The 13,853-nt window shown below is 54.2% G+C and overlaps 2 protein-coding genes across 10 annotated transcripts in view; one reads left to right on the top strand and one right to left on the bottom strand.

The window, feature by feature from the left end:
* The first annotated feature begins 3,557 nt into the window (after window positions 1–3,557).
* Window positions 3,558–10,156, top strand: DLK2 (delta like non-canonical Notch ligand 2). 3 transcript variants are annotated; one of them, XM_033217254.1, is made up of 6 exons: window positions 3,558–4,199; window positions 5,312–5,443; window positions 5,715–5,778; window positions 7,067–7,179; window positions 8,206–8,257; window positions 9,234–10,156. In XM_033217254.1, the coding sequence occupies exons 2-6, from the start codon at window positions 5,368–5,370 to the stop codon at window positions 9,967–9,969; spliced, it is 1,041 nt and encodes a 346-aa protein (XP_033073145.1). In that variant the 5' UTR covers window positions 3,558–4,199; window positions 5,312–5,367; the 3' UTR covers window positions 9,970–10,156. The 3 variants fall into 3 exon arrangements, with proteins under 3 accessions (XP_033073145.1, XP_033073144.1, XP_033073143.1); XM_033217253.1 differs by having other exon boundaries at window positions 7,067–7,197; window positions 8,113–8,257; XM_033217252.1 differs by lacking the exon at window positions 3,558–4,199 and adding an exon at window positions 4,547–4,789 and having other exon boundaries at window positions 7,067–7,197; window positions 8,113–8,257.
* ABCC10 (ATP binding cassette subfamily C member 10) overlaps window positions 10,080–13,853 on the bottom strand; it is a 24,394-nt gene continuing 20,620 nt past the window's right edge. For 3 of the 7 annotated variants that reach the window (XM_033217245.1, XM_033217246.1, XM_033217249.1), the window contains 6 exons: window positions 13,008–13,168; window positions 12,476–12,729; window positions 11,401–11,546; window positions 11,223–11,320; window positions 10,904–11,016; window positions 10,080–10,579 (listed from right to left, as the gene is read on the bottom strand). In XM_033217245.1, coding sequence (XP_033073136.1) covers window positions 10,417–10,579; window positions 10,904–11,016; window positions 11,223–11,320; window positions 11,401–11,546; window positions 12,476–12,729; window positions 13,008–13,168 — 935 coding nt within the window. In that variant the 3' untranslated portion in view covers window positions 10,080–10,416. Of the gene's footprint in view, window positions 10,580–10,903; window positions 11,017–11,217; window positions 11,321–11,400; window positions 11,643–12,475; window positions 12,730–13,007; window positions 13,169–13,853 lie in introns of those variants that run through there. The other 4 variants (XM_033217247.1, XM_033217248.1, XR_004438742.1 and 1 more) reach the window with 4 other exon arrangements.

Genomic DNA, 13,853 nt, shown 5'->3' with positions numbered 1-13,853 from the left:
GAGTGGGTTCAAGACAGAATGAGAGGAGAAGTGATGAGAGCAAGGATAGACTAATATTTTTGAAGAGTTTTCAGTAAAGAAGAGCAGACAAATGTAGGGGGTTGAGGAAGGTGATTTACTTATTTATTTAAGATCTGAAGGCAGGGCGAGGTGGCTCAAGCCTGTAATCCCAGCACTTTGGGAGGCCAAGACGGGCGGATCACGAGGTCAGGAGATAGAGACCATCCTGGCTAACACGGTGAAACCCCGTCTCTACTAAAAATACAAAAAACTAGCCAGGCGAGGTGGGGGGCGCCTGTAGTCCCAGCTACTCCGGAGGCTGAGACAGGAGAATGGCGTAAACCCGGGAGGCGGAGCTTGCAGTGAGCTGAGATCTGGCCACTGCAGTCCAGCCCGGGCGACAGAGCAAGACTCCGTCTCAAAAAAAAAAAAAAAAAAAAAAGATCTGAGAGAGGTTGATGACAATGCTCTCATAGAGGCAGGCAAACTGATGATGCAGAAGAGATGGAGAGAATTGGAGAGCCCTGAAGTTACCCAGGTGAGAGAGGATGTGAACTAGTGCCCAGGTGAAAGAATTCTCTTAGGTAAGAACACAGGCAGTTCATGTACAGTAACAAGAGGGATGTCAGAGTATATGGAGACAGATGCAGGTAGGTGGTGGGGGCATGTGGAAATTCTTTCAGATTGCTTCTATTTTCTCCATGAAGTTGAGAGCAAGACCATCAACAGAGTGAGCAGAGAGGAGGAGGGGGTGGAGGTTGGAGGAGAGAGGAGAATAAAATAGTTGTTGGGGTGGGTGGAGGAGTGTGCAGAACTAAGGACATCTGAGAGCACTGGTGATCAACACAAGCAATATTTGAGAGTCATGAATTTAAGTGAGACCAGCTAGTTTGGAGGAATGTTTCTTCAGCTGTTTGGGTGAAGGTTGAAGTCACAGTGGCTGGGCGCAGTGGCTCATGCCTGTAATCCCAGCACTTTAGGTGGCCGAGGCAGGTGGATCACAAGGTCAGGAGATTGAGACCATCCTGGCCAACATGGTGAAACCTCGTCTCTACTAAAAATACAAAAAAAAAAAAAAAAAAAAAATTAGCCAGATGTGGTGGAATGAGGAGCCCGTAATCCCAGCTACTCGGGAGGCTGAGGCAAGAGAATTGCTTGAACCCGGGATGCGGAGGTTGTAGTGAGCCGAGATCGCACCACTGCACTCCAGCCTGGGCAACAGAGCGAGACTGCATATCAAAAAAAAAAAAAGAGTGGCCAGGCACAGTGGCTCATGCCTGTAATCCCAGCACTTTGGGAGGCCGAGGCGGGCGGATCACGAGGTCAGGAGATTGAGACCATCCTGGCTAACACGGTGAAACCCCGTCTCTACTAAAAAATACAAAAAGCTAGCCGGGTGAGGTGGCGGGCGCCTGTAGTCCCAGCTACTCAGGAGGCTGAGGCAGGAGAATGGCCTGAAATCCCAGCATTTTGGGAGGCTGAGGCAGGTGGATCACCTAAGGTCAGGAGTTCGAGACCAGCCTGGCCAACATGGTGAAACTCCATCTCTACTAAAAATACAAAAAATTAGCTGGACATGGTGTCACACGCCTATAATCCCAACTACTCAGGAGGCTGAGGCTGAGGCAGGAGAATCACTTGAACCCAGGAGATGGAGGTTGCTGTGAGCTGAGATGAAGCCATTGCACTCCAGCCTGGGCGACAGAGCCAGACCCTGTCTCAAATAATAATAATAATAATAATAATAATAATACTTAATTAAACAAGCAGAACTTGAAAAAATTTATTGAATACCTACTACGCCAGGCATTGTTTTAGACACTGGGGATGCTGTGACGAGCAAGAAAACATCCCAGACCTCTGGAGTCTGCTTTGTAGTGGGGAGATGGTCAATAAACAAATAAATATTTAACATAATGTCAGATAATGATATCTGACAGAGAAAAGCACTGAATGTCTCAAAAAACAAAACAAAACAAAACAAAAATTAGCTGGGTGTGGTGGTGCTGCGCCTGCAATTCCAGCTATACTGGAGGCTGAGACGAGGTTGTAGTGAGCCAAGGTTGCACCACTGCACTCCAGCCTGAGCGACAGAGTGATGCTCAATCTCAAGGAAAAGAAAACAAACAAACAAAAACAAAAACAAAAAAAACAAGTTATAGATGTTCATTGTTTAAAAAAAAAAAAAGGCCCCGACACGGTGGCTCACACCTGTAATCCCAGCATTTTGGGAGGCCAAGGCGGGCGGATCACAAGGTCAGGAGATTGAGACCATCCTGGCTAACACGGTGAAACCCCGTCTCTACTAAAAATACAAAAAAAATTAGCTGGGTGTGGTGGCGGGCACCTGTAGTCCCAGCTACTCTGGAGGCTGAGGCAGGAGAATGGCGTGAACCTGGCAGGCAGAGCTTGCAGTGAGCCAAGATCACGCCACTACACTCCAGCCTAGGCGACAGAGCGAGACTCCGTCTCAAAAAAAAAAAAAAAAAGTGTTAATGCTGAAAAGTATCAATAAGAAAAAAAAAAAAAAAAACCTCTAATATTCGATCATCCAGAGAAAAGCACTGCCGACATTGAAACACATTCTTCTGGCCGGGCGCGGTGGCTCAAGCCTGTAATCCCAGCACTTTGGGAGGCCGAGATGGGCGGATCACGAGGTCAGGAGATAGAGACCATCCTGGCTAACACGGTGAAACCCCGTCTCTACTAAAAAAAATACAAAAAACTAGCCGGGCGACTTGGCGGCGCCTGTAGTCCCAGCTACTCGGGAGGCTGAGGCAGGAGAATGGCGTGAACCCGGGAGGCGGAGCTTGCAGTGAGCTGAGATCTGGCCACTGCACTCCAGCCTGGGTGACAGAGCGAGACTCCTTCTCAAAAAAAAAAAAAAAAAAAAAAAAAAAAAAAGGAAACACATTCTTCTTTGTTTCCGGCTTCCCCCCACTCCACTTTACATATCCTTAGCTTTTTTGAACATCTTTAGATGTCAAAAAAAAAAGTATTTTTAACAGTCACATAGTGTTGATGTGGCATAATTTATTTGCCTACAGTAATTTTTGAATTATAGGTTGTTTGCAATTTTTTACCAAAAAAAATGTGTTTAAACAAAATGAATGGTAGAGCCATGTCATTACTCAAATTCAGAGAGCTCTTCAGGGAAGAGGTGATCACAGTTGAGAGGAGGCCAGCTAGGGAGCTGGGTGGGTGTGAGTGTTATGTCCAACGAGACTTCAGGAAAAATGAGTCCAGGGGCTCTGTGCTTGTGGAGGTGGCTATGTGAAGGTGGGAAGCTGCTCTGCACGGACTAGGGACTGCTCCTTCCAATGTTTTGAATTCAAAGATGGTGAAATCTCAATCTGAAGGACTAGAGATGGACACTAGCGTTCCTGACCCCTGCCCTGTTGTCCTCCACAAACTAGATATTATGTTTTGGGTCCTTGCCTTTGTGTGTGTGGGGGGGTGGGGATGGGGGTGGGGGTAGGAGTTTTGCTCTGTCCCCCAAGCTGGAATGCAGCTGGCGCGATCTTGGCTAACTGCAACCTCTGCCTCCCAGGTTCTCAAGCGATTCTCCTGCCTTCCGAGTAGCTGGGATTACAGGCGCGCGCCACTACGCCTGTCTAATTTCTGTATTTTTAATAGAGACAGGTTTCACCATGTTGGCCAGGCTGGCCTCGAACTCCTGACCTCAGGTGATCCGTCCGCCTCAGCCTCGTGAAGTGCTGGGATTACAGGCGTGAGCCCACCGCGCTTGGCTGGGTCCTTGTCTTGAAATGTGTCTCTGAGCCATTAGCCAGGAGCGGCAAAGAGGCCTGGAGGACAGCCTTCCCCCACACCCCCTCCGTTACTCTCAATCTGAGCTCCAGGTTTGGGCAATTGAGGATTAGCCTGAGGCCAAGGACGAACGTGATAGGGTACGGGAGAAGGAACTCGGCGGTGGAGGGGGTTTTGTGCTCACATTTACGGAGTCAGGTACATTCCCAGTCCAGAAAGGATTCTCGGATGCAGTCTCAAAAAGGAATGCGGTGGAAGGGCTGAGACTTGAGGGAGGGAAGGGTGGTGGGGGTAGGGCCAGGGTGTGGGTGGGTGGATGGATCGGGTTATATTTATATAGGGATAGGTTGATCTTGGAAGGCTGGAGACGGCGACATGGACGGGAAGAAGCAGAGGGCGAGGAGGAGCAAAGGAGCACACAGATGAAGCCGGTGATGAAGGCTTTACAGGCGGGGAGGCGTGGGCTGGTGACAGGCGGAGGGAGGGGAGCGATTGCCTGCGTGTGCATGGATCTATATGAGAAGCGTGATGAGCGGCGGACAGGCTAGGGCAGGGCTGGGGCGTGGGCCGCGGAGCGCTGGTCGGGAAAGTGGGCATGGGAGATGGGAGAATAACGGGGTCGCGGGCCTCTGGCTTAATAGTTTGCTCCCATTGAGACTCTTAAGATTTCCGCCTCTCGTAGAAGGAAGCTGGGTCCGGGGCGTTGGGTGGCCGCGGAGGGCCGGGGCCCCGGAGAGCGCCGGGTGCTAGGTGTGCGCCGTGCGTCGCGGGAGGGGGGGCGGGGGGCGGGCTCCGCCCCTGGCAGGGGGCCTAAGCGCGCGCGAGGAGCCGCCGCCGCCGCCGCCGCTCGGGGTCGCCTGGAGCCCCAGATTCCCGAGCGCTCGGCTCGTATGGCAGCCGCTTCGGCGCCCGGCCCCGCGGCCAGCTAGGGGCGGCCCAGCGCTCCCCCACGGCCCCTCGGCGGCGCCCGTCGGATCCCGCCTCGCTCTGCGCCCCGGGGCGCGGCACCTCCCCGCCGGAGGTGAGGACCGAGGGGACAGGGCGCGCGGGGCTACGGGTGCGGTGGGGATTCCAGGCCCCGCGCTGCCGCCGAGCCCAGTGCGGCGGAGATAGGAAGGGGACTTGGGAGAGAGTGGTGGAGGGGCTGTCGGAGCTGTGGGGCGGAGACTGCTAGCTGCCGGGAACCGTCCCACCCTCCGGCCCCCGCGTTCCCTCGGTACTCGAGGCCGCTCTTGGCGCTGTCCCCATCCCGCGGACCCCTCTGTTCTGACTGCGATCCCAGCCCCAGCCATTCCCGCGCCTGGCCTCGCTCCACGCTGCCCATCTTTCGCCTTCTTCTTTCAGACCTGGCTCCCGGATTCCTGTCTTCGCTCTCCTCGCTCTCCTCGCCTGCTCAACCCTTCCCTGCCCCCACACTCCCGCTACCCCCATCCCCTTCTTCTGTCCCGGCGCCCCTCTCCCTCGGCGGCTCCTGTCACTTGGAACCCGTATCCGTGCCGCTATCTCCGCGTCCGACCGCCTCCCAACCGGTGCCGTCCCACAGGTGTTCACGCGTCCGGCCGTCCATCCGTCCGTCCCCCCCCGGTGCCGGCGCTGACCATGCCCAGCGGCTGCCGCTGCCTGCATCTTGTGTGCCTGTTGTGCATTCTGGGGACTCCCGGTCAGCCTGTCCGAGGTGAGCGCGTCCACCGGGCTCCAGTCGCGGCCCTGTCCAGCCGTCCTCGCTTGCACGTTGACCTCTGCCGGCCGGAGACGGCACTGCAGTCGCTCCGACCCGCGAGGCAAGCAAGACCGAGGTTGCCTCTTTGGAATGGGATGGGTTTCTGTGTTATGTCCTGCCCTAGGGCTGAGTCCACTCAGTTACCGGAACCCCAGTCCTCTCCTGAGTCCCGCATCCCAGCGAGCTGTGCCCTGACTCAGACCCCTCCCACATCAATCTCTTGCAGCCGATGACTGCAGCTCCCACTGTGACCTGGCCCACGGCTGCTGTGCACCTGACGGCTCCTGCAGGTACCTGTCCTGAGCACGTGCCCCCAAACCCTTTGGTACCCATTTCCAAGCCCTTCACATGCACAACAGAGTGTCTAGGGGCTTCACACTCTACTCTTCATGCCTCATCACTCCTATGGCTGACTGGCCAGCCCCTCTTTCCCCTTTACCTCACCTTTCTTGCTTCTTCCAGTTTTTATTTCTCCACTTCTTTAATCTCCCAAATCTGATCCAGGGATTGTCTGAACCATTGCTCCTCAAGATACAGGGAGAGAGACCTAAAGCTTTAGAGAGCTTGGGGATTGGGTGCCATGAGGAAATGGAAAGATAAAGGAAAGAGAGAAAGGGAAATTGTTTAGCCTGGAAAAGAAATGCTGCAGGGAGAGTTGCTGGGGAGAAACACTTACAATGAAAGAGTATCTTCGTTGATGAGTTTGAGTAGTTGACTCACTGGGGTGGAGGGTGGAGATTGGGCAAATTCTGTAGCAGGAGGAAAGTGGACATAAGGAAATGAGCTGATGGGGCAGGCAGTTCAATTGGCTGGGGGTCTTTGAAACTCTTCACCCCTGGAAGGCTTTTAAAATATGGGTCAAGCATTTGCCCTGGAATCATGGTGGGAGGATAGTCTTGATGACTTTTGTTTTGTTTTGTTTTTGAGACGGAGCCTCGCTTTGTTGCCCAGGCTGGAGTGCAGTGGTGCGATTGCAGCTCACTGCAGCCTCTGCCTCGTGTTCAAGTGATTCCCTTGCCTCAGCCTCCTCAATAATGGATTACAGATGCGCACCACCATGCCCGGGTAATTTTTTGTATTTTTTTGTAGAGACGGGGTTTCACCCAGTTGGCCAGGTTAGTCTTGAACTCCTGACCTCAAGTGATCCAACCGCCTCGACCTCCCAAAGTGCTGGGATTACAGGCGTGAGCCACCGCACCCCGCCCTGATGGCCTTTCAAGGTCATTCTTCTTTAAATGTTTGTGAGCACCTCAGACATGCCAGGAGGGGTACTGGAGGCATTTATAGACATCTTATTTCTTCCTCTACTCAACCCTGCAAGGTGTATACCCAATTTACAGATGAGAAGACTGAGGCTCAGGTAAAAATACAGAACCAGGGTTTGAGAGCTGGTGTCTGATGGTCTGATTCCATATATGTGTCCTATGACCTTGCACAGTCCTACACCTACCTGGAACAGGTCTGCTTTCCCTTAGGGGCTGTCATATGTCCTCTTGGTTTCTAGAAGCTCTGGTTCTGTCTCCTCCATTTCTTCACATCCACAACCCAGAACCCTGACCCTGTGTTTCTCCCCATCAGGTGTGACCCGGGCTGGGAGGGGCTGCACTGTGAGCGCTGTGTGAGGATGCCTGGCTGCCAGCATGGTACCTGCCACCAGCCATGGCAGTGCATCTGCCATAGTGGCTGGGCAGGCAAGTTCTGTGACAAAGGTAGGGGGGAGGAAGGGTAGTTGTTGGTTGGGAACCCCAAGTTTTTAAGGGAACAGCCATCAGTGTTTATTGAGTGCCTATTGTGTCCTTGTCAAATCCTCAAATACATAGTATTTTATCATTTTGTTAATCTTAGACTTTTTGTGTTGTCTGAATTGATCCTCAACATAACCCCATGGGGTAGGAAACGCAGCTGCTAAAAATTGTACTCATTTTACAGATGAGGAAACTAAGGCCTACAGAAGAGCTATAACCTGCTCAAAGTCAGGTTTGTTTTTTTGTTTGTTTTGTTTTGTGATGGAGTCTCACTCTGTCACCCAGGCTAGAGTGCAGTGGTGCGATCTCAGCTCACTGTAACCTCTGCCTCCCGAGTTCAAGCAATTCTCGTGCCTCAGCCTCCCAAGTAGCCAGGATTACAGGCACCCGCCACTTTGGCAAATTTTTGTATTTTTAGTAGAGATACGGTTTCACCATGTTGGCCAGGCTGGTCTCGAACTCCTGACCTCAAGTGATCCATCTGCCTCAGCCTCCCAAAGTGCTGGAATTATAGGTGTGAGCCACTGCACCAGCCTAATGTTTGTATTTTTAGTAGAGATGGGGTTTTGCCACATTGGCCAGGCTGGTCTCGAACTCCTGACCTCAAGCCATCTGCCTACCTTAGTCTTCCAAAGTGCTGAGATTATAGACAGGAGCCACTGCACCCAGCCCAAGGTCAGTTTGAGACAGACTGAGAGCCAGGGCCAGGAGCCTCCTGACTCCAAATTCAGTGTTGTTACCTAGTATACCACACCAGCCTGGGCTGGGTTTGTAGTATAGCCACACCCACAGAACCTGAGGCCTGGAAGGCGTGGACAAGTCTGGTCTGGGGACCAGATGGGAGGGGTTATCCCAGAGCCTTTCCTGTCCCTTCTCCAGATGAACATATCTGTACCACGCAGTCCCCCTGCCAGAATGGAGGCCAGTGCATGTATGACGGGGGCGGTGAGTACCATTGTGTGTGCCTACCAGGCTTCCATGGGCGTGACTGCGAGCGCAAGGCTGGACCCTGTGAACAGGCAGGGTGAGTGCTGGGCCCTCGGGGTGAGTGGAAGGTTAGACCAGAACCTGGTGATGGGATGAGAAAAGAGGCAGGACTGTTGGGAGGGTAGGGGACTGAGGGTCAGACCATACAGGGATACTCAGATAAAACCCCTGCATGCCAAAGTGTTCCTAGTTCTGGGTTTCTCAACTCTTTTTTTGTACCTTCTGAGCCATTTCTCCAACAATCTATAGGAGCTAGAGAGGTAACAAACATGTGACTGCTCTGGTTGGGGAGGGTGGGTGTGGGGAGGTTGAGGGGCCTGGGTCTCCCCTCATCCTCTCCTGAACATTGGCCTGTACCCTTCTGCGTCACAGTAGGGATGAGGAAACAGCCTGCAGGGCTGGACTTGTCCTCATTTCCACATCAGGCCCAGAAGCCTGCAAGGATAATAATAGCACACTTATCCTGAGCCTTGCCTTCCGGCTGGGCCCTGTGCTAACTGCTTGATATTGATTATTTCACTTCCCCCTCACAATTAGGGAAGCTGGGTACTATTTTTATTCTCATTTTTAAAATGAGGTATTTGGCCGGGCGCGGTGGCTCACGCCCTGTAATCCCAGCAGTTTGGGAGGCCGAGGCGGGCGGATTACGAGGTCAGATCAAGACCATCCTGGCTAATACAGTGAAACCCCATCTCTACTAAAAATACAAAAAATTAGCCGGGCGTGGTGGCGGGCGCCTGTAGTCCCAGCTACTCAGGAGGCTGAGGCAGGAGAATGGCGTGAACCTGGGAGGTGGAGCTTGCAGTGAGCTGAGATCGCGCCACTGCGCTCCAGCCTGGACGACACAGCGAGACTCTGTCTCAAAAATAAATAAATAAAAAATAAAATGAGGTATTTGAGGCTCGGAGAGTGTCGCCCAAGGTGACATGGTGAGCAGAGGTCAGGATACGGACCTGGGCTACCCTACAGGTGTTGTTAAGTTGCTTTCATGTCCTCTCCCACCCCTACTGCAGCTCCCCATGCCGCAATGGCGGGCAGTGCGAGGATGACCAGGGCTTTGCCCTCAACTTCACATGCCGCTGCTTGGTGGGCTTTGTGGGTGCCCGCTGTGAGGTGAACGTGGATGACTGCCTGATGCGGCCTTGTGCTAATGGTGCCACCTGCCTTGATGGCATAAACCGCTTCTCCTGCCTCTGTCCTGAGGGCTTTGCTGGACGCTTCTGCACCATCAACCTGGATGACTGTGCCAGCCGCCCATGCCAGAGAGGGGCCCGCTGTCGGGACCGTGTCCATGACTTCGACTGTCTCTGCCCCAGTGGCTATGGTGGCAAGACCTGTGAGCTTGTCTTACCTGTCCCACACCCCCCAACCACAGTGGACACCCCTCTAGGGCCCACCTCAGCTGTGGTGGTACCTGCCACGGGGCCAGCCCCTCACAGTGCAGGGGCTGGTCTGCTGCGGATCTCAGTGAAGGAGGTGGTGCGGAGGCAAGAGGCTGGGCTAGGTGAGCCTAGCTTGGTAGCCCTGGTGGTGTTTGGGGCCCTCACTGCTGCCCTGGTTCTGGCTACTGTGTTGCTGACCCTGAGGGCCTGGCGCCGGGGTGTCTGCCCCCCTGGACCCTGTTGTTACCCTGCCCCACACTATGCTCCAGCGTGCCAGGACCAGGAGTGTCAGGTTAGCATGCTGCCGGCAGGGCTCCCCCTACCGCCTGACTTGCCCCCTGAGCCTGGAAAGACCACAGCACTGTGATGGAGGTGGGGGCTTTCTGGCCCCCTTCCTTACCTCTTCCACCCCTCAGACTGGAGTGGTCCTTTCTCACCACCCTTCAGCTTGGGTATACACACAGAGGAGACCTCAGCCTCACACCAGAAATATTATTTTTTTAATACACAGAATGTAAGATGGGATTTTATCAAATAAAACTATGAAAATGCAAGTGGGCTCCTATGCCAGAAAAACCCACCTGGCGTTCCAGATGCAAGAGGGCCAGAGCAGAGGCCTGGTTCTGGGGAAGCCTCAGGATGCTGCCCACCAAGGAATGATTTCCAAAGAGTAACCCAGGGTGCCCTTTTCCCTTCTGGGGAAGTGTGGAGAGGTAGAGCCCCAGAGGAGAATGTAAACAAGCAGCCAGCACCTCTGTACAGGCCCGGCCTGGATCAGAGAGAGGGGAGAACCCTGCAGGGTGTGGGATTGAGCTCAGCGACCTCCGAGTGAGGCGGAGACTCCCTGCTGGCTGCTCTGCAGCAGCTGCTGGAATAGCGAGTGGGGCTGGTTGCGCAGGGTGGCCGGGGAGTCCAGCTCTACCACTCTACCCGCTTGTAGCACCAGCACCCGGTCTGAGTTCAGGATCGTGTTGAGCCTGTGACAGGGAAGATGGTCAGTGTAAGGGATAAGGGACAAGGACCTAAGTGAGAACACTGACCTGCTTTCCCTCCTCTCTCCTCGGGACACACAGGTCTGTCCCCATAGGCTTTAGCCCCTGGCTTGGTGCTGGGGAAGGGACTGCAAAGTCCCTCAGATAATGTGCTACAAAGGGCCCTGGGCAGTACCTGGAGAAGGAAGAGCTGAGATTTGAGGGGCAGGATCTCTAAGGCCCTGACCACTGGGGTCCCTGAAAGCAATGGAGGCTCTGGGTGCATGCTACCACAGTCCCTGATTAGGCTGTCACTGGGTGTTTGCACACCTATGGGCAATGGTCAGCACTGTCTTGTTGGCAAACCGTTTGCAGATGGTCTGCTGGAGCAGCTGGTCTGTCTTCTGGTCCACACTTGCTGTGGCCTCATCAATACACAGGATCTGGAATAAGGGAATGCGGTAGGGGACAACAAAGGAGAGGCTGTAGGGTGGGCTGGGCCTGGCCCAAGGAACAACCCCTACCACACTTTCAGCTCTAAAAGGAAAATGAACTTGGTCCCCTAAAACCTCTCGGGACTCCACCTCCCCACCCCCTTGCCCCCCGCCTCCTTCCTGGCCCTCTCTATTGTCTCTTTCTCTCACCTTACCTTGGCATCTGTGAGGAGAGCCCTGGCCAGACACAACAGCTGCCTCTGCCCAAGAGATAAGCTCCGCCCCCCCTCACCCAGCTCACCATCCAGACCACCTGCAAGGAAAGCACCTTCACTGCAGGGCCCAGGCCCTCCCTGCCCCCTTCTTGCTCTAGGGTAAGGCTCCAGCACTCACCCATGGAGGTAATCACCTCACTCAGGTGGCACTGCTCCAGGGCCTGCCACAAAGCCCTGTCCTTATGTAGGCCCCGGGGATCCAGGTTTTCTCGAACAGTCCCACTGAACAAAAAGGGCTCCTGGGGGATGATAGCCAGCTGGGATCTGGGGGACAATGACATGGAGTCCAGCGGTTGGAGATGTAGCCACTTCTGCTCCCAGCTCAGTTTCTGACTACAAGACTAGTACCTCCATGAAAGCCTGGGGATAAGACCTGAACATAACCCCACTCTGCTCCCCACCAAATGATCTGCTAGCAGCTGGGTACCTAGAACTGTGCCAATGCTATAAGCAATACCAAAGAAACCAGAGGCTGGACTCTGTCCTCAAGGAGCCTACATTTTACAGAGGTGTACACACACAAACCAGAGAAAACAAATGGGCTAAACTGTGTGGCACTGACTCCAGGGGCAGCAGTGGCTACGCAGGGAATGACCAGAGCGAATGAAAGGGCAGATGACACTTCAGGGTTGGAGTGGGCCTATAATTGGGTCCTGAAGACATGGTGGAGCTATAAGGTAGGGCCACCACAGCTTAGAAGAGAAGGCAGAAGAGGCAGGCCTAGGGCTTTAGGATACAGCTTCCCTACCTTTTCCATGTCACTGTACTCACAGAAAATGATATTAGGTTGACCTGAGGGTAGAGAAGGGGTGTATACCCTCCAGTGGGGCCACCTGAAGCCAAGGGCAACTGGTTCAGGTCTCAAGCTGTCCGAAGCACTGCCTGCTGATCCTGAGGGCTCAGGGGATCAGTATCTTGGGGCACAAGAGTGGAGGATGTGTGGTGGGAAGTACAAGATGCAGCTGGAAAGGTAGCCTGGGTCAGGGCAAGGACGACCTTGAGATCAGCAGCCATGAATCTGGACCTGGGCACTAGGAGTTCTCTGTCCTCGCCCGCTCATCCTGTCCTCCATTTCAGCCCCTTGATCAGCCCAGTTGCCCTGAGTTTATATAAAGCCTTCCTAGCTGTGCCCTCCTCTAAGTGCTAGTAGTTCTGGTTCCCCCTTCCCCCTCCCAAGTCCATTTCCCCCAGACCTGAGCTGGGCCAGCTCCAGCTGGCTGATGTCCACGCCATCCAGCAGCACTCGCCCTGAACTGGGCTCTAGCAGCCGGAAGAGCACCAACAACAGGGAGGACTTGCCGGAGCCCGTGCGGCCCACAATGCCCAACTTCTCTCCAGGCTGCACGCAGAAGGTCACTCCATCCAGGGCATTCGGCAGCCCTGGCCGGTACACCAACACCACGTCCTGGAACTCCACGCCCCCCTGGGTAAGCCAGCCGGTGCCCAACTGGTGGGGTCCACGGGTGGGAGATAGAGGGGAAGAGGGAGATGGCGGAGATGAGGAGCAATGGTGAGGAGGGGAGAATAATGAGAAATGACCAGTGTGAGAGGAAAGGTGAGAGAATAAGAGATGGGGAAGAAGGGACATGGTGAAGAATTGTGGTCATCATGAAGAGAGGTTATGGGAGCTGAGAAAGATGGGTGGGTAAAAAGAAAGATATTGCGGGGGAGGCTGGGGCCTTCAGGGTTCCAGAGCTTTGGCCTGGGGTCGGGGTACAGGCCCACCTGCAGTGGCTGGCCCTGGGGTTCCTGGGGCAGGTCACAGGAGTACTCTTCCAGCCGCTCAACGCTTACCAGCATGGCCTCCGTCTGTGTGAAGCTGCTCACCAGGCCTGAGAGCAGGCCCGTCAGGGACAGGGCATAAGACAGCGACAGGCCCACCAGCCCTGGGGGAGAGGATAACAGCTGCTGGGAGAGCTTGGACACTGGGATGTGTATGGGAGACTCCCCAAGCTGTGGACTGCAGGCATTTAAAGGAAGCAACAGAGGCTCGGCGTGGTGGCTCACGCCTGTAAACCCAGCACTTTGGGAGGCCGAGGCGGGTGGATCACAAGGTAAGGAGTTTGAGACCAGCCTAGCCAACATGGTGAAACCCGTCTCTAGTAAAAATACAAAAATTAGCCAGGAGTGGTGCGCGCCTATAACCCCAGCTACTCAGGAGGCTGAGGCAGGAGAATTCCTTGAACCTGGGAGGAAGAGGAAGAGGTTGCAGTGGGCTGAGATTGTGCCACTGTACTCCAGCCTGGGCAACAGAGCGAGACTCCATCTCAAAAAAACAAAAACAAAAACAAAAACAAAAACAAAAAAGGAAGCAACAGAGAAGCAGGAGGGTGACAGGACCTAGCCTGGAGCACAGGAGGCTGGATGCAGGGCACAGGGTGGGCATGGGAGAAGCTGGGAGGGATGGCATGTGGGAGACTGAAGCGGGTTGGGGCAGTATGGTGGGGACAGGGTGAAAGCAGGAAAGGGAATGAGACCAGCAGCTCAGAAAACTCATTCTAGTCCCCGAGCCACCACCACCTGGGACTGTCACTCAACTCCAAATGGGGGTGATGATGATAATCATGATAC

Source organism: Trachypithecus francoisi, unplaced genomic scaffold (genome assembly GCF_009764315.1).
Source record: "Trachypithecus francoisi isolate TF-2019V2 unplaced genomic scaffold, Tfra_2.0 Lachesis_group10, whole genome shotgun sequence".
Lineage (NCBI taxonomy): Eukaryota > Metazoa > Chordata > Mammalia > Primates > Cercopithecidae > Trachypithecus > Trachypithecus francoisi.
This window is presented reverse-complemented; position numbering and strand designations above follow the sequence as displayed.

Coding starts and splice junctions, on each gene's coding strand:
- DLK2 (XM_033217253.1), top strand. CDS start 5,368: ATGCCCAGCGGCTGCCGCTGCCTGCATCTTGTGTGCCTGTTGTGCATT. Junction 5,779..7,066: donor GCACCTGACGGCTCCTGCAG/GTACCTGTCCTG, acceptor TCTCCCCATCAG/GTGTGACCCGGGCTGGGAGG. Junction 8,258..9,233: donor GGACCCTGTGAACAGGCAGG/GTGAGTGCTGGG, acceptor CCCCTACTGCAG/CTCCCCATGCCGCAATGGCG.